The following is a 19,900-nucleotide window of genomic DNA, read 5'->3' on the forward strand; positions in this document are numbered from 1 at the left end:
GTTCCACGTTACAATGAATGTTTTTAATTTGCAGGGAGCTTTGTTGCTATTTACTGGCCGGGTACTAATACATTCAAAAATATAATTTCCCCCATGGCTTCTCTAAAATTACGCTGATTATTCAGAAATCCACGTTATTTTTTTCATTGGACTCTTAAGTTCTATGTACTAAGTACTATCCAATCTGCTGAATATTACGTGAGTGTGAGGAACCAGGACAAACTGACAGTTGGGCTACTGGAACAAAGCCATATTATTATTATTATTATTATTATTATTATTATTATTATTATTATTATTATTATTATTATTATTATTATTATTATTATTGTTAAATTTATATACCACCCTTCTCTTGGCGAAGACAAGAGAACCTGGATCTGATGGATGCTATTACAACAGTAGACCTAATGAGAGGGGAGACCAAAGTGGTCCCAGTGGTGATAGCATCTGTGGCGATGACTCCTAAGTTGGGGGAGTGGATCCAACAGATTCCAGAAAGAACCTCAGAGCTCTCTTTCCAAAAGAGTGCAGTGCTAGGAAGAGTTAGGATTCTAAGCGGAACCTTCAAACTTCCATGCCTCTGGTAGACGATCCAAGTTTGAGGAAGACACAGACCACCCATAAGGGTGAGAAGGGATTACTTTATTATATTATAAAATAATATTGTATTACTATATGGAAATATTATTATAAACATAGTATATATAGCATAAAGTATATTTTATATATGTATTATCTAGGATGTTAAAAAGTGACAGAACTATAAGGAAGTTTCCATATGCACTAGAAGGAGCTATTTTTGGAAGCATCCCTGTGGTAAAATAAAAATCTCAGCATATCAGATTCTTGGTGTCTGATGCCTTGCACTTATTTTGTTGTTGTTGGTTGTGAAGTCGTGTCCGACCCATCGCAACCCCATGGAAAACGTTCCTCCAGGCCTTCCTGTCCTCTACCATCTTCTGGAGTCCATCTAAGCTCACGCCTACTGCTTCAGTGACTCCATCCAGCCACCTCATTCTCTGTCGTCCCCTTCTTCTATTGCCCTCAATCTTTCCCAGCATTAGGCTCTTCTCCAGTGAGTCCTTCCTTCTCATTAGATGGCCAAAGTATTTGAGTTTTAGCTTCAGGATCTGGCCTTCTAAAGAGCAGTCAGGGTTGATCTCCTCTAGGACTGATCGGTTTGATCGCCTTGCGGTCCAAGGGACTCGCAGGAGTCTTCTCCAGCACCACTTGCACTTACTATCCCTATATTATTATATTTTTATCCTCCATTTTAATATATAACTTAAAACAGCAAGCATATATACTCCTACCTCCTATTTCCCTGCAACAAAAACCCTTTGAGGTGGGTTGGGCTGAGAGTGACCTTCCCAAAGTTACCCAGCCAGTCTCCTGATTTCTAGGCCAGCACCTTAACCACATAAAAAATATAAAAAAGGGGGAAAGGCAATTGCCAAATTACCATCCAGTCAGATAAGTAAATGGAATTTGCAAACTTTATGCAGGTGGGTGAGCCAATTCATAGATGGCCAATGTTTCATTTTATATCATTTGGCTGAGTAATATGCTACATATCAGCATTTTTGTTGCTTTTGTTGATTTCCAAACACCTTTTGACCTTACAGTATTCCAAGGAAAAAATAATGATGAACATTGGAAGTTTCCATAATAAATCATATTTTTTCACTCATTTGTCCCTGTATGAAAATACCTAAGGATTTGTTGAACATCTTGAACTTTTCAAAACTTTCAAAAAAAGAGGAGGGGAGAGACAGAGACACAAATCTCCAGCTTAATCTTTATATTGATTGTTTAGGCACTCTCTGATCCTATCTTTTATCTCCCAATAGTGGCTACCTGTATTAAAATGCACTGGTATCTGAGTAATGTTTGTTAACCTAAGGCTCCTAGAAGGGTTGGACTTTACATATTACACAATTTGCTGGGATTCTTAGGAATTTTTTTCTAAAATTGGGGATTTTATATTCCCTCAGGTATTTGTGTTTTCCAGAGAAAGCTGGTGCAAAGGACGGTGTTTACAATGACTTCTCTATCTTGGATGTAATGCAGTAAATTCTTGGAGCTTCCTTGGCATGTTCTCCATACCAGTACTTCCTTATGTTTGGAGGCAAAGGCTAGTTCAGTCTTGAGTCTGGGTAAGTAAAATAACTTAAAACTGAAAATTGACATTCTGTTCTGAGAGCTTAGTCCCACTAATTTTGCTAAAAGACTTTGCATGTCTACATCAGCCTTGAAATATTTGAGTTTTTCTTTAAGCTAAAATTCAAAATTGGAGGAAGGGGCATTAATAACCTGACTATATTGATAACACTTCTCTGAAAGCTGAAAGTGCAGATGATCTGCAGGCTCTAGTAATAAAAGTCAAGAAAAAACTGGGACTGCAATCAAATTCAGACTAAATGAATGACAAGATACGGCAACTGTTCTAGAATTAATTAAGATACTGAAATGGTGGATAGCTTTTGCCTTTCAGGATTAACTATCAGCTTGCAAAGACAGGAAGCTATGAAGAGGTATAATATAAATGAAGTTTAGTTAGCTTTTCTTTTGTGTCCTTCTCATTTATTTTCCTTACTATTTCTTACACTTTATATTTTGCCCTCAAACAGAAAAGTGCAGATAAGGAAATTGCATAAATATGTATCAATATGTAACTAAATATTCAGTAAATTATCAAACAGTCTAGGTCAGGGGTAGGCAACCTCGGCTCTTTTATGACTCATGGACTTCAACTTCCAGAATTCCTGAGTCAGCTATGCTGACTCAGAAATTCTGGGAGTTGAAGTCCATGAGTCATAAAAGAGCCGAGGTTGCCTATCCCTGGTCTAGGTAAATTGATAAAATTGCCTAGTGCATAGAGTTCATTAGATCTCAATCCAGTATGTCCATTTGAAATTGTGAAAACATATTCATTCAATTTCTATAGCCACCGAACTCAAACAAATGACACTGGACGCTTACAATTCTAAATTCCCATGGTAAATATGGACCTTCATGGAATACCCATTTCTAGAAAGACTGCTTATAATCTAAACATTAGATAAAAATAATGTATTTTATCTTGGCTAGAGGAACAAAGAAGAATATAGCATCCGAAAAAAGAAGTGCATCTTAAATTGGAACTCATAGGTGAATGCCTAGTGTTCAAATTTATATAGACTTTTCTACAGTGTGAATCTTCTGATGCCTATTTAAATGTGATATCCACCTGAAGCTTTTCCCACACTCCGGGCATGAGTAGTGTTTCTCTCCTGTATGTATTCTCTGGTGTGTAAGAAGGCTTGTGTTCACATGGAAACCTTCCCCACAGAAAGGGCACGTAAAAGGCTTCTCAGAGGTATGCACTCTTTGATGCCTGATAAGGACCGAGCTGTAACTGAAGTTTCTCCCACATTCAAGGCACTTGTAGGGTTTCTCTTTTGTGTGTATCCGCTGATGGATAAGGAGGTTGGAGGTCCGATTGAAACATTTCCCGCAGTCTGAACAGCGGAAGGGTTTTTCGCCTGCATGTTCAATCTGGTGCCTGATGAGGTCAGAACTGTATCGGAAGTTTTTCCCACATTCTAAACACTTGTAATGTTTCTCCCCTGTATGAGTTCTCTGGTGGATAATCACATGGGAAGAGTGATTGAAACTTTTCCCACAAGTCAAGCAAGTGTAGGGTCTTTCCCCTGTGTGGATTCTCTGGTGAGCAATGAGGTGTGAACTCTTGCTGAAGTTCTTCTCGCATTCAGTGCACTTGTAGGGCTTTTCGCCTGTGTGGACTCTCTGATGAGCGCTGAGGGCAGAGGTCCTGTTGAAGATTTTCCCACAATCAGGACACGGATGCTGTTTCTTGGACACTCGCTTTCTTTGCTGAACTGGCTGTTCCGTGGAGTTTCCTTGCGGCACGTTGGACTTCCTTCTTCTGGATCTAGAGTTTTGGGCATTTTGTTTCCCGGTCCTCTTCTGGTTTTTAGAAGCTTCTTCTTCCTGGGAATTATTCTTTTGGGGTATTCCTCCCACTTTCCCGTGTAGTTGTATCTGTTCCGGATTCTTCTCCTTGGAAATGTTTTCCATTTTTTGCTCAGTGGCTGGAATGGAAGCAAAAATAAGTAGTTTTGACATCATATCACAAACCTGGGGGAAAAAAGCAAATCATAAATGGTATCTAGGAAGCATCTTCTTGAACTTGGAGGACTATATGCGACATTCCAGAGGCGATTCTTTCAAGCAAACCTGTAAAATAGGTCAACTTTATTGCCTCCTCCACACCTTCCTGCTGAATCCAAAACACAGTAGAAAATGAACTCATGAACTAAATTCAATTCTTGAGGACAACCTGTACATTGGAAATGATTTGTCTTTGCCTTCTGCAAAAAGCAAACAAATAAACAACACCCCTCCCATCCCCCAGTCTTTCTTATAGTTTTAAGATTTCCCAGAAGTCTCTCAGCCAAATACTAACAGGTCAGAATCTATTTAAGTATTACCCAGAGTTAGATATTGTAACTGACAAGTTCATAGTATAACTAAGAGATGAACTGGCTGGTTTGCAGCCTTCTAACTTTAAATACAGTACTACATTTCATTAGATCCACCATAATCAAGCCATTCTTGTAGGAAATGGAATGGGTAAAGGCAAAGTGTTCAAGGACAATAAAAAGAGCACAATTTGAACAGATAGGTTTCCCCTGTCCAACTCATTAAATAAAGTACTACAGGCAAGACACCTTTGATTAAAAAAAACACAGATATCATGCAGGGGAATGGAACTGAAATGACATCGTTAGTTCTGAAAAAAAGGTCAATTTAAAGATAAAAGTAAAAAGGCTCTTTTGCTGAATTATAACTTTGTGCAACCCCAACCAGGTCAGCCAATAAAGGTAGACTTTATACGTTGTGACTCAGCAAGACTCTCCACTCTGGATTAAATTAGCATATCTCAGCTGAACAGTCGCTTATTGTTGTTATTGTTATACAACAAAAAGTCAGATTTTTTTTTAACCAGCTCCCTCCTTCTATACTAAAGAATCACTGAGGGTTTTGTACCAGATGTCTTTCAAAAGGCTTGTACTGCAAACATCAGCTAACAACTGTAAAATAAAACTGCCTTCAGATCTAAGCAAAATGTAAGGGTGAATTAAGTGCCATCATTTTCCCCCTGTTTAAATGGGTTGAAGTGCTTTCTTTGCAGTGACTGTTGTGCTGTTAGGTCCCTGTGTACAGTAGTGGGATTGTCTTTGGACTACAGAAACTCTTTTGGCTTGTGTCACATCCCCTGACCATAGAAGGCCATGCTTTCTTAACTTTATCCTCTATTGATCCATTAAATGCATAACTAACATGGCCATATTGGCTGGGGGTGCTGGGAATTTTAACTTTACAATACGCGGAAGCTACTAAATTTGGGCAAACTGGAATACTGTATGCCATCCATCATGATGTGTGGCCAGCTGGGATTTCCATGAAGACTGATACAGTTCCTCCAAAATCTTACTGCAATAAGATGCATAGAATCAGCATATATATAGAATGAGCTACAAGGGGCTGAAATGTGGCACTTAGAAAGACAAAGGACAATATCATAGGATGGACTGTCTCACCCCCTACAGTTGGATCAGCAGCAGACTAATAGAATGCATTTGACTGATCTTGTCTTCTCTCTCTCTCTCTCTCTTAAAAAAAGCCTATGCATGACCAAACTTGAACAGTAGTTGGGTGGGAGACTGCCAGGAAACCTCAGGGCTGCAGACTGGACTGAGAAATCTAAAACCATGCTGGAAGAAGGTGGTTGCAAATCACTTCAGTATTACTGTATTGCCAAGAAAATAAGACAGTTGTGTTCATAAAAGCACTAAGAGTTCAGCTTGACTCAAAGGAGATGCGATCTTATGTACATTTAACATGAGGAGTAGCCAGTCTTTTGGTGTAGTAGTTAAAAGTACCAGGTCAGAGACCAGGAGACCCTGAGTTATAATCTTGTCTTGGGTTAGCTGGTACCCACAGACCCCTTTTAAGTGGAAATATGAGAAATTACACTCAGAACCTTCTACTGTACATGCAAAAATGTTCATGACTGATTTATGATTTCAACTTACCAACGCAAATAAATGACCTGGATGAAATGACATCCGAGGGACCTACAGTTCACAAAAACATTTGTAATAAATTAGTCTTGTAAGTGGTTACAAGGTTTGCTATTATTTTGACAGGAGAGTAACAATCCTCACACGCTTCAGCATTCATGCCAAAAATTGCAAGAATAAACTGTGTTTCTATCAAGAAAGGACAATTGATTTTATAACTCCTCCTCCCCCCCCCAATATAGATTTATTGAATCGTAACTGTTGGCCTCCCACTCCCTGACTAAGCTTCCTGCACCTTAGAGATTTTGAACAAGTGTCCTTCCCTTATTTAATGTGCTTCCTCTGACACATCTACAGATTTAGCAAATAAAAAAGGATCGGATCTGATTGTCTGCTCGTCTTGAGAACAGAATAGAATAGAATCTGTATCTCTACGGGGGGGGTGCCCTCCACCTGTCAAAACAGAGTTCCCTAGATCCTTTCCTCTTCCCTTTATACACACCGATCCTCGTTCATTCTCCAGCTTAATTATCCTCCAAAAGCATTTCCTTCTTCTCCACCACAGATCTGGGGGACCGTTGCCCTTCAACCCTTTTTCATTTCCCCAGAGGCTGTCGTCCCTAAGTCAGGGAGAAACGTCAAGCGTTTAACCGAGCCCAGCTTGCGAAAGACCTCGGTCCCCACTTCGGTCGGTCAAGGAAAACGCTCAAGTACTCCCAGCCTCCGCCGAAGAGACGCGGACCTCCGAGGCGACGCCGACGCGGCTCGCTCCCTGGCCAAGTCAGGATGTTCCTCAGCAAGGAGAGGAAGAGGGATGCAAGACTTCCTCTTGCTTTTCCTAGCTGAAATCGAGAGGCCTCTGGCGGCCGACGCCATTTTCTCGCATGATCGGAATGCTTTTATTTATTTTTGTTCTCCTTGGCCAGGGGGGAGAGCCCGATTACGTTGACGAGGAAAAACAAGCAAAACAACCGAAAGCATCTCTGCCGCGTTAAAGAGACTGGCGAAAATCCCGCCGAAGCTGAGCTCCCGCGGATCGAAATCCCTCTCTCGTGGTAGATCTGCGACTTAAAGAGATCTGCGCAAAGGCTGGACGGAGAGCCGGCAGGCGCGGACGAGCTCGACGTGGAAGCGTGTATTCATGCCCGTTTGCAGTAAAATATGATATTATTAAAATAAAAAATAAAACAACCACAACCCCCAAACGTACTAAGGGATTTTTTATTTATTTATTCGTGTATTTGTTTTAAAAAAATAAGTTTTAAATAAGTTTTAACACATTTTTAGTATTGTATTCTTGGGCATAATTATTTAATTCTTTTTAATCTCTTTTTTAACTTTTGTATTTACATTTTGATATTTATTGCCCTGTACACCGCCCTGAGTCCTTCGGGAGAAGGGCGGTATAAAAATTTAATAAATAAAATAAATAAATAAAATAAATCAAAAGACTCTTCGAGGCATTAACCTTCTTTTCCTCTGGGCATTTCATGAATTGAACCTTTATTGTCAAAGTACAACCATGCATACATTGAGATTGGCTGAGCCTCCCTTCGTGCCCCCACCCCCCAACTCACAGTGACAACAAACCCACCATCTTAATACACCATGTGAGCTAATTGCACAACACACTGGCCTCGCAAGTCAATCATGCATAAAGTTTACAAAATTATTTCCAGTTCAAAAGCCAGGTTTAGTAAAGGTCTAGTTAGTAGTTTACTTGTTTTTGTATTTATTTGTGTTCTTTTGACTGCAAAGCATTTATCTGTTTGATGTTCTACTACTGCATCAGTTAGAGCTGCCTTGATTTTGTTGTGATTTTTGTATACAACCTTCACATTCAATTGAGAATTCTTTATTTTTTTACATTTAAATTGTTATGCTACCCATCTCCCTTATAAGATGACACTGTACTTTTAACTTTGGATTTTTATATTCCACTGAAGTTTTAAGCGCAATATAAATATCAATTATCATCGTACGAAGACTGAAATGAATGAATGGCATTTCATAATAATTACAGTAATTATGTTTAATACTAATTATATTATTTCCCCCACCTCCCCCAAAAAGAGTGAATTTAAATGACGAGGAAAAAAATTGAAAGTATTGGTGAGGAAAGAGGATTACAAATGTGAGACACCAAATTTGGAGGGTGGAATAGTTATACGGAACCTCTATGATCACCCTATATTTTTCTGATAAGGAACTGTAATGTCCAGGAAACACATTGAGTATGGAAAAGAGGCTTTCTGATGTCCAAAAACATCCAAGTTAGGACCATGCAGGGTGGCAGCAGCCTTGTTTCACAACAACCAAACTGTCTTTGATTGTGCTTCATGAGGAAAAAACGAGACATCAATGGGGCTGAATATTGTCCTTTCCCTCTTCCCTAACGTTTCCCATATTCAGCCCCCTCTACCCTCATCAAGTTTTTCACAGGAACAAGTGTCATAACTTTGAAACTGGATCATAAGTCCCCTTTTCTGGGTTGGTCGTAACTTCAGTTGATAAGCAACCAGTCATGAGGCCTATACGTGGCTGAAATAACTCACATGCTTTTGGCAAGACTAGACAGCTCAATAAGAGCTGATAAATGCTCAGCTGTATGATCATATTTAACTATTTTCTCTTATTCCAGAGAATATCAGGGCATAGCAAGCGCACCATCATATTGACAAGCTGGAAGTCAAATCCACATAAAGAAAGATTCAAGACTGGAAGTGAAGGGAATCCTTCACTGGATTCTACTGTTTACCTTTCTGTAATTATCCTACAAAGTGAATTGTATTCCACAGAAGCCTATGCTAGTTTTGAACTGTTGCTCTTTTAAGGGCAATTGTATGCCGTGCGATCCTCTCTTTATGACTAACACAATTGCCACTTTGGAATCTTGACAAATTTTGTACTAATTTATATACTGGGGACATTTTCATTCTACATTCTTGGAAACTGTGATACTTTCGTCAGTTATAAATAAATCTGTTTAAAATGTGTTCTATCTCTGTGAATGCTTTTCCAAAGACTTTGTAAAGGACCTGTACTTATATATGTACATATATATTCACACATGCTTAATTGGCAACACCTGTTTGACGTAGACACAATCTGTGAACCCATTTAAATTTAAATTTTTCCTTGCCTGATCTCTTTCAAATAAATTGTATTATGACTCCCATTCTGCCTTCCCAACCTTGCATGATGGGCGTTGTATCCTAAAATACCTGAAAGGACCAAGCAGGATCCAATACAGTATGGCAAGAACTTCTTGCTGGCCAATGGAAGAGAATTAGGAAAGGAGGAAACAAAAGGAAGGGGGAATGAGGAGAAGGAGAAAGGGATAGATCTTGCTGGATCTATCTAAAGGCACTAATTAATTTCTGAGTTGGTCTAGAAAACAACTTTTTTAAAAAAATGTTTATTAGTATCAGAATCTATGTACAGTGTATTTTTTCCTACTTCCTATCCTACTCATCATGGGTTGTCATGGCATAATGGATTTGGATTTCTAACATCCCAAGGACCCAGTCAAGAACACAGCAGCTGGATCGTAAATGTGCTTTAAAACAATAAGATAAGATGCCATTTTTAGCCAAGCAACACTTCTCTATAGGTCAAAAAGAAAAGCAGATTACAATTTTCCATTTCCCAAACTATTATCACCACAATCAACCATTTCTTAGCTTGAAGTTCTGGAGTTCAATGATTCCAGGGGGCCCACTTGTAATTCTGACCACCTCCAAGAGCAGAAAAGTATGTTGACCTTCAGAGGAGGAAGTCTAATGCCAGGTGATACTTTCCACCCTCTGGAGAAACCTTTGGGGTCTCTATAGCTCTATACAAGTCTGCAGATGGAGGAGGATCTTCCATTCTCAGAAACACAATGCAGAGTTAACATCCGCCCCCTCTCTCCCATGGGTCCGGCAAGAGGCCATCACCAAAGGGAAAGTCAAGGAAATTTTAAAAAACACAAGTTCCTTTCTCTCCTTCTCTCTCCCCCCCACCGCCCCTGCCCCGAAAGATAGAGCCCAGTAGCAGTTGGATGAGCAATTCTGTTCCCTTCAATCCTTCTCTCTCTTGTCTTTAAGGATTACTTTGGCCTGCAGGTTACTGGGTTGTAGGCAAAAAGTACAGCCATGGGCTACATCAGACCACGAGAACTATTTTTGTGATGAGATGGGGCCAATCCTACTTTCCCCTGTTCTGAATGTTCTGAGGGTTTGGGAGATGAAGAGGCAAAATGGAAACCTTAAGGCCTACGGTGGCTTAAGTTACCCATTTCATTCCATAAAACTGGTCAACTCTCCCAGCCTGCCTTTTCTGTAGCATGGACACTCAAAACCTGGTCCAGTCCTTGACCCACCCTCACCTACCGGGTTTTCTGTCGACGGTGAAGTTTCTGGTGAGCAATAAGAGGCGATTTTTGACTGAAGCTCCTCCCACACTCGGAGCAAACGTACGGCTTCTCTCCCGTGTGGGTCCTAATATGTTGAGTCAAGATGGAGCTCACCCGAAAACTCCGCTCACATTTGGGGCACTTATAAGGTTTCTCTCCTGTGTGGATTCTCTGGTGTTTACTGAGAGTGGAGAGAATGGTGAAGCCTTTCCCACAATCGGGGCACTGAAAAGGCCTTTCCCCTGTGTGAATCCTCTGGTGCACACTGAGATGGGAGCTGCGATTAAAACTTTTCCCACACTCCAGGCACAAGAAGGGCTTCTCAGCTGTGTGGACACGCTGGTGCTCGATAAGGCTCGAGCTCACAGTAAAACTTTTCCCACAGTCAGGACATTCGTAAGGTTTCTCCCCCGTGTGGCTTCTCTGGTGAGTAACAAAATTGGAGCTTTGACTAAAACTTTTCCCACAGTCGGCACACACATAAGGCTTCTCCCCCGTGTGAACACGGTGATGCTTGATGAGATCTGCTTTGTAACTGAAAGTTTTGTCGCAGTCTGGGCATTTGTAAGGCTTTTCTTCCATGTGTATTTTCCGATGTCTACTCAGAGTTGAGCTGGCCCCGTACCTTTTACCACATTCAGGGCATTTGTAAGGTTTTTCGCCAGTGTGGATCCTTTGATGGGTGCTGAAGTTCTTACTGTGAGCGAAACACTTCCCACATTCCAGGCATTTATACAGCTTATCTGCGGTGCAGACTTGATGAGGTTCAGAATGATCTGACTTGCCCAAAAGGTTTTCCCCAAGATTGGGGCATCTCAAGCTTTTTTCTCCCATTGGGGGATCCCTGGGTGAATCTCTTCACCAATCATTAAGTAATTCTAAGTACCAAAAATGGGTAACAAGCCACTCCCCTCTACGTTGGATTTTTTTTCTTTTGAAGTGGAACAAAAATGAAGTGTTTGCAGAAGGGTTGCATGAAATTTTTTTTAAAAAAAAGAATCAGTAAAATATGACTTTGTTTTCCAAAGAATAATAAGATGATGTTTTGGCTAGAATGACTAAAGTATTTCTTTCTTCGATTAGCTTTCAGTCAAGGTCATTAAATCTTCTCTTGCTCCTTTAGACACTGCCAGAAAGGGATCTCCTGCCAAGATAGAGAATTCAGATAAAGGACTTTATTGGCAAAAATTCAGAAAGCCAATTTAGTTTGAATTACACTGGCGCATTCCCTTAGTTCCCATATTCAGGCAATCAGGTTTAGTCCTGTCAGCTTCATCCAGCCAGGTCAAGAGCAAGAGATTGAGAGGAATTACATCCAAAATATATAGTTTGTATTAGGGTACGATTACCTCTGCTCAGGGCTTTTTTCCTCATAGAACGCTCAGAACGGAGTTCCGGCACTTTTTTTGGATGGAACCTTGTAGGGTAGGCAAGGCGGGTTGTATGACATGTGAGTTCCGGCACATTTTTCTTTTACAAAAAAAGCACTGCCTCTGCTCTACCCAATTGTGAATAAGACGGTGTAGAGATATAGATTAATATTTTCTTTGAAGCAAACTTAACTTCTAATGATTATAGGGACATATTTCAGGAAGTTTAATCTCCAGATTCCAATCTTGGATTTTACTTGTTCAACATCCAGGTCACATCTTAACATTACTCTCTCTTTAACCTCTCCATTTTTTTCTATAAACCTATTACCTAGCATAGTTCTGTCACCTTTCTCTCACTCAGCTGCCTAGAATTAAGAGTAGATTTAAAGTGATCAGAAACAAAATCTTATACTAAATGAAAAGCAAACAGCCAAAGAACCCCTCACCTACATCTCAACACTGTCCACCCTCCATAGAGCTGAGTTCGATTGGTGACAATCCTACAGAAACAAAGTCTCCCAGTTGTGTCAAACTCAATTTCATTGAGGGCTGTATCAACATGGCAGTTGCCCTCAGGGGACCGGGTGGGTATGGCCAGGGTGGGCGTGGCCTACTGGGTGGGCGTGGCTAGACTGCGTATGGCCTACTGGGTGGGCGTGGCCAGCTCTACATCGTTCGCATCAAGGGTGCCTATGGGGGCCTGGGCAGGAGTGGGACAGATCTGAGGGTCTCCGGCAGAAGGAGGGTCTCTGGGCCAGGGCCAAGGCAGTGGGGGGCTGTTCCCTCACTGTTTCCAGGATGGCTTCACGGGCCACATGAAACCACTTCGCAGGCCGGATCTGGCCCCCGGGCCTTGTGTTTGACATGTCTGCACTACATATTTCCTAATATTTGTTTCTAGATCCATGGATCCTGCAGAGCAGAGACTTGATGCTAGAGTTACGGTGCAAAATTATCTGCTTCAATCCCAGCTGTAACACACATGAGTCTCCTCAGCCCCACCACTTGTGACCGTACAAAAATAGAATTGTTTTTCAGATGGATCTCTAAGGCTTTTGGCCACCTGAAAAAAAGATCTGAAGTGGAGAAAAAAGAAAAGGGGAATCACTGTCAGTTCTAGTCTCCCTCATTCTTGGGATCTTGCAAATAACAACAACAACAATAATAAAAATAGCTCCTGAATATAAAATATGCTCGTCATCCTATTTAGCAGGTGTTTCTCTCTGTAGAATCATCTAGAACAGGGGTCGGCAACCTAAAAAAGAAAAAGAGCCACTGGGAACCGGTTCCATCACAAATTAAAAAAAGAGGGAGCCGCGTGCGTGTGTCCATGCACGCGCATGCGCAAAAAGGTTTTTTGCGCATGCGCGGACGCACGCGGCTGCCATTTTTTAAAAAATGAGATGGAACCGGTTCCCGGTTGCCTGATGGCGACGGCCCGTCTGCAAAGCTGCCGCTTTCGGCAGCTTTGCAGACGGGCCGTGGCAGCTTCCGCAAAGAGCGGCGCCCCTGCCCATTCCGAGAGGTGCGCGCGCACCTCTCCGAACGACCGGAGGTGCGCGCGTACCTCCGCGCGAATGGGCAGCGGTGCCGCTCTTTCAGGAAGCCCGCCGCGGCCCGTCTGTGAAGCTGCCGAAAGCGGCAGCTTAGCAGACGGGCCGCGGCAGCTTCCGCAAAGAGCGGCGCCCCTGCCCATTCCGAGAGGTGCGTGCGCACCTCCGGTCGTTCGGAGAGGTGCGCGCGCACCTCTCGGAATGGGCAGGGGCGCCGCTCTTTGCGGAAGCTGCCACGGCCCGTCTGCTAAGCTGCCGCTTTCGGCAGCTTCACAGACGGGCCGCGGCGGGCTTCCTGAAAGAGCGGCACCGCTGCCCATTCGCGCGGAGGTACGTGCGCACCTCCGGTCGTTCGGAGAGGTGCGCGCGCACCTCTCGGAATGGGCAGGGGCGCCGCTCTTTGCGGAAGCTGCCGCGGCCCGTCTGCTAAGCTGCCGCTTTCGGCAGCTTCACAGACGGGCCGCGGCGGGCTTCCTGAAAGAGTGGCACCGCTGCCCATTCGCGCGGAGGTACGCGCGCACCTCCGGTCGTTCGGAGAGGTGCGCGCGCACCTCTCGGAATGGGCAGGGGCGCCGCTCTTTGCGGAAGCTGCCGCGGCCCTTCTGCTAAGCTGCCGCTTTCGGCAGCTTCACAGACGGGCCGCGGCGGGCTTCCTGAAAGAGCGGCACCGCTGCCCATTCGCGCAGAGGTACGCGCGCACCTCTCCAAAGGTTTGGGGAGGTGCGCGCGCACCTCCGCCCATTCGGGGAGGTGCGCGTGCACCTCTCCAAACGGGCGGTGCCACTCTCCATTTGGAGAGGTGCGCGCGCACCACTGCCCGTTGGAGCCGCAGGTTGCCGACCTGTGATCTAGAACGACAATTTTCTAGGGAAATTGGAAGAAATGTTTTTAATGCGTAGGGTGGGGCATATCACGGCTGTAATAAAGAATACTGTATTAACTAACGCATAATTGTATTGGTAGTCCTAATTAGAGACCTACCTTACAAGTTGGTTGTGACAAGTGTGTGGGACTGGTTTATAGAATTCTGTCCTGCAATTCTGAATGCAGAATAGTGGGAGAATCACAATTTCTGAAGACTTCTGAATAAAATTTCTGTCCTAGTATAAAGCAAGCACAGTGGAGAAATGTGAGGATAATTTAGGTTTGTTTTTTTTATCATGGGCAACCATTGCAACACAGAATTTAAAGAAAGTTAGAATCATTCTAACATCCACATTATAAAAAATTAATCAACCCCATATCTTTTGCGGAACTTGCCATCTCTTTTATGTTTGTACAAGTGCAGCCTGTACATGTAAATATGCACATATTAACTTTTGTCTGTATGCATTTTGGTGGATCAATCTTCTCTACCCCTAATGCTGTGTGGAGGGAAAACCAAGTCCCTCGGCTAAGGGTACCCTTACAGTTGTCCTCTATTGATTATTCAAGTAGTCCTCAACTTACGATCACAACTGAGCCCAAAATTTATGTTGTTAAGTGAGAAATTGTTTTGTGAGTTGAGAAATTGTTAAGTGAGTTTTGCCCCATTTTATGACTTTTCTTGCCACAATTGTTAAGAGAATCTCTGAAGTTGTTAAATTAGTAACACGGCTGTTAAATGAATCTGGCTTCCCCATTGACTTTGCTTGTCGGAAGGTCACAAAAGGTGATTGCATGACACAGGGACACTACAACTGTAATGAATATGAACCAGCTGTCCAGCATCCAAATGTAAATCATGGGATTATGGCAGGGGTATTCAAACTTGGCCCCTTTATGACTTGTGGACTTCAACTCCCAGAATTCCTCAGCCAGCGTGTGGCTATGTTAACACAACCTACTAACTTGGTTTTTTAATTAACCCATTTTCTGAATTTACAAAATACAAAATGAACTAAACAAATGGATTGGGTTGGTACAATAAATCTCCTCCAATCAAACTTGACCCCTGGTGATCTCTTCCACACAACTGTCTTGACAATGCTGTGACAGTGAACTTCACTTTCTTCATTTTTCAACTTTCACATCTAGCCAATTAATCTGGGAATTCCCTAAGAGCTCCCCACCCATTCAGACATCAGCCACAGTCAGCTGAGTGCCACTAACACCTAACTGTGAAGTAACCTTGGTTATACAATAAAGTTTAACAAATTGTGCAAATGCATTTGCTAGATCTTTTAGTTTCAACTGCTCAGAGCAGTTTTGGAAAGTTTTGGAAGTTTTGGAAAGGCTGCACCAAAAAAGTAGCTAGGGCCCTGATTGGTTTGCATTGTATTTGAACTGCATTTGGGGCCCTGATTTGATCTCCATCGCTTTTCAGCAGAATTTCAACTGCTCAGAGCTGCTGGGAAGTGCTGCATTCTGTAAGTTTTGGAAAGGCTGAACCAAAAAAGTAGCGGCCCACAAGCCTAACAGCGCACGAATTATATAACTAAAGATCGAAAACAGCAGCGGTCCATTCAGGACAAGTGCATCTGAGATTCCTTGTATCTAAGAATGTCTGGCTTAGTTCAGTGCAACACTTGTTTTGCAGCTGTCTTTCACAGTACCCTTTTCAAACTTGGAAACTGTCCTATCTGTAAACAAAACACTAGTCTACAAGGACAGATTACTTATCTAGGGTCTGTAATCTGTGCTCTTCAGGCAGAAATTAGATGTCCAGTTCAGCCCTTCTACCCTATTGAGCCTCCATGCTATCAGCCCTCTCTACCACAAAGATCCTGCAGGAGAAGGGCAGTGTGGACAACCGTGGGATCTGGCAGGGTGAGCTCTGTGAACCATAAACACAAAGCTTTCGATGTGTCCCTACACAACAGATACAGTGCCCTTTCTGACTTAATAAGGACACTAAGGAGACAGATCAGGGTAGTTGTGATGATAACTCAAATAAGCAGGGGATCGTGGTCCAAGATGAAGAACTTGTTTTTGGTAGGGAGAAGTGCGAATCAGATATTACACATCAGTCATGCAAGAACAGAAAGGCATCCATAAAGAGAAGCCACCTTCTGGTTGGTGATTCAATTATAAGGGATGTAAATTTAGGAAAGGACACAGAGGTTTTGAAAGAGGTCAGGTGTCTTCCAGGTGCTACTGCCAGTAGGGACAAGAACCGTATTTCTAAAATAATCAAAGATGCCAGCAAGGATTGTGATGTAGAGGATACTGTACATCTTGGCACCAACGATCTGTCCTAAAAAGATGTACTCTCTGTGCAGAATGATTTCCAGAGCTTGGGGCAGGAACTTAGCAGAATAGGCTGTAGGCTTACTTTTTCAGAGGTTTTACCAGTGTATAAGGAGCAAAATAGAAAAGGCCAGCGTATAACAGAATTTAATATGTGGCTAAAGGAGTGGTGTAAAGGAGAAGGCTTTGGTTATATTAGTCACGATGTCTGTAGCTGGTACAATGAAAAAATGTATAAAAGAGATGGTCTGCATCCATCCAAGAAAGGGACTGTTACTTGGCAATAAATTCACAGTTTTTCTGGAGGAACATTTAAACTAAACAACAGGGACAGTGAGTTAATTGATACAGAACATCACTGTCCCCAGCAATCTAAGAAAATAGGGGAACTCAGGCACCACTAAAGTTATGTAGCAAGTAAACACAGGGTCAGCCATAAAGGACTCAAATGTCTATATACCAATGCACAGAGTATGAACAGTAAGCAGGGTGAACTAGAAATTCAGGTAAATGCGGGAGGATATGATATTGTTGCCATTACGGAAACATGGTGGGACGAAACCCACAAATGGAACACACAGCTAGAGGGATTTAAATTATTTAAAAGAAACAGACTAAACAAAAGAGGAGGTGGAGTTGCTCTCTATATAAGAAATAACTTTATCTCTATAGAAATAGAGCACAACGATAAAAACTGTAAATTTGAATGTATTTGGGTCAATATAAAAGGGGGAAAAATGACATTGCCATAGGTGTATACTATAGGCCGCCCAACCAAGCAGAGGAAATAGATGAACTTTTTGCTAGTCAGCTAACTAAGGTATGTAAGAAGCACATCACAATAGTAATGGGGGACTTTAATTACCCTGATATCAACTGGGAGACAAACTCTGCACCAAGTGGAAGATCAAACAGATTCCTGACAAACCTAGCAGACAACTTTCTCTCCCAAAAAGTAGAGAAGGGAACTAGGGGATTAGCCATATTGGATTTAATTCTCACAAACACAGATGAAATGATAGAAAATGTTGAAGCCACAGGAACCATGGGGGGAAGTGACCATGCAATATTGGAATTCAACATTCTGGAAGCACAAGCAATAGAACACAGCCAAACTAGAGTCTTAGACTTTAAAAGAGCTAATTTCAATAAACTTAGAGAGACCTTGGAAAGAATTCCATGGATGAGAATCCTAAAGGGGAAAACAACTCAAGAAGCTTGGGAAATTTTGAAAAGTGCGATAATAAAGGCCCAGTCTAGTACAATACCAACAAAGAAGAAAAATAACAGCTCTCAAAAGAAAACAGCATGGCTGCATAAAGAACTCTCTGATAAATTGAAAGATAAAAAGGACAAGTATAAGAATTGGAAAGAGGGGCACATAACTAAGTCAGAATATCAGCAAATAGCCCGTGCCTGCAAAGATGAAGTGAGGAAAGCTAAGGCTCAAAATGAACTAAGGCTTGCGACCAAAGTCAAAAATAACAAAAAAAGCTTCTTTCAACATATAAAAAACAAGAAAAAAGTTAAGGAAATGATTGGTCCATTAGTGGGGGAAAGTGGCAAGAAGGTGACAAGCAACAGGGAGAAAGCAGAACTATTTAACTCATTTTTTGCATCTGTCTTTACACAAAGGGAAAAAACAGTCCAACCTACCAAAACCAGTGCCATAAAAAACAGAATAGAAACGCAAGTTAAGATAGGCAAGAAAATGGTAAGTGAACACCTGTCCAGCCTAGACTAGTTCAAATCACCAGGACCAGATGGATTACACCCCAAAGTTCTCAAGGAACTGGCAGACATGATCTCAGAACCACTGAACTATATTTTTCAAAGATCCTGGAGCACTGGAGAACTACCAGAGGACTGGAAGAGAGCTGATGTAGTTCCCATCTTCAAAAAACGGAAAAACATAGATCCAGGAAACTACAGACCTATCAGCCTGACCTCAATACCTGGGAAGATTCTGGAAAAGATAATCAAACAACAAATCAGTGAACACCTTGATGCAAACAACGTCATCACTAAAAATCAACATGGGTTTGTCAAAAACAGATCATGCCAGACAAATCTTATTGCATTCTTTGACCAAGTGACAAAATTAGTGGACCAGAGGAATGCTGTAGATATAATTTACTTGGACTTCAGTAAGGCATTTGATAAAGTAGATCACAACCTACTACTTGATAAGATAGAAAAATGTGGGTTAGATAGCATCACCACCAGATGGATTCGTAGCTGGCTGACAGGCCGTACTCAGCGTGTGGTCCTCAATGGAACTGCATCTACATGGAAGGAAGTGTGTAGTGGGGTGCACCAGGGCTCTGTTCTGGGCCCAGTGCTCTTCAACATCTTCATTAACGATTTGGATGAGGAGATAGATGGGGAACTCATCAAATTTTCAGACGACGCCAAGCTGGCAGGAATAGCCAATACTCCAGAAGATAGGCTTAAAATACAGGAGGATCTGGACAGACTCGAACACTGGGTACTATCTAACAAAATGAAATGCAATGGTGAAAAAAGTAAGGTTCTACATTTAGGCAGGAAAAATCAAATGCACAGGTATAGTATAGGTGGTACCTTGCTCAATAGTAGTAACAGTGAGAGGGATCTCGGAGTCCTAGTAGACAATCACTTAAATATGAGCCAGCAGTGTGCTGCAGCTGCCAAAAAAGCCAACACAGTGCTAGGCTGCATTAACAGAGGGATAGAATCAAGATCATGTGAAGTACTAATACCACTTTACAATGCTTTGGTAATGCCACACCTGGAATACTGCATCCAGTTTTGGTCACCATGATGTAAAAAAGATATTGAGACTCTAGAAAGGGTATAGAGAAGAGCAACAAAGATGATTGGGGGACTCTATCTCCGCTAAAGGTTTTTTGTAACATCTAAGGCAGATTTCCCCAGCTGGGTGATTAAACAATATAAATCCAGTGCATTTCACGGCATCAGTGTGGAGGAAACTTCCTCGGGATGCAGGATGGTGGAAAGTTATTTCAAGCGGCTCTGTTTCTTCCAACCTCCCCATCTGTCCGCCAAGGCAAGGGCTCGATTGCACTGACCCACTCATTCCTTGTTCCTAGAAAGCCTCGTGTTTGGGAACGCGGCTGCCCTCGAGCGAATCTCCTTTCGCCCTATTCGATCTATTGCGATCTATTCTTACCAGCTGCAAGAAGCGTGACGTCAGAAGAAGGTCGGCGAGCCTCGCGCGAGAATTCCCTTCCCCGGGAAGGCGCGCAAAGAAACGCCGCCCGTGCAAATTCTCCGGAAGCGGAATACGTTTTGCTCCTCTGTACGACCTCACACTGC

The 19,900-nt window shown here is 42.3% G+C and overlaps 2 protein-coding genes and 1 long non-coding RNA gene across 4 annotated transcripts in view; 1 reads left to right on the forward strand and 2 right to left on the reverse strand.

The window, feature by feature from the left end:
• Positions 1-19,900, forward strand: part of LOC310636323 (pantothenate kinase 3) — a 143,500-nt gene that overhangs the window by 77,094 nt on the left and 46,506 nt on the right. The gene's annotated exons all lie outside the window — the stretch shown is intronic.
• Positions 634-9,078, reverse strand: LOC310636333 (uncharacterized protein). Of its 2 annotated transcripts, none has more exons than XM_083356079.1 (3): positions 8,280-9,078; positions 6,105-6,146; positions 634-4,097 (listed from the first exon to the last, which is right to left on the reverse strand). In XM_083356079.1, the coding sequence occupies exon 3, from the start codon at positions 4,081-4,083 to the stop codon at positions 3,175-3,177; it is 909 nt and encodes a 302-aa protein (XP_083212205.1). In that variant the 5' UTR covers positions 4,084-4,097; positions 6,105-6,146; positions 8,280-9,078; the 3' UTR covers positions 634-3,174. The 2 variants fall into 2 exon arrangements, with proteins under 2 accessions (XP_083212205.1, XP_083212204.1); XM_083356078.1 differs by lacking the exon at positions 8,280-9,078 and adding an exon at positions 6,595-6,680.
• On the reverse strand, positions 11,330-19,856 carry LOC310633535. Its single transcript, XR_014491020.1, has 3 exons — positions 19,755-19,856; positions 14,396-14,514; positions 11,330-11,632 (listed from the first exon to the last, which is right to left on the reverse strand). It is a non-coding gene; the product is annotated as an uncharacterized lncRNA (long non-coding RNA).

Source organism: Vipera ursinii (genome assembly GCF_947247035.1).
Source record: "Vipera ursinii genome assembly, chromosome: 2".
In the NCBI taxonomy this organism is placed as follows: Eukaryota; Metazoa; Chordata; class Lepidosauria; order Squamata; family Viperidae; genus Vipera; species Vipera ursinii.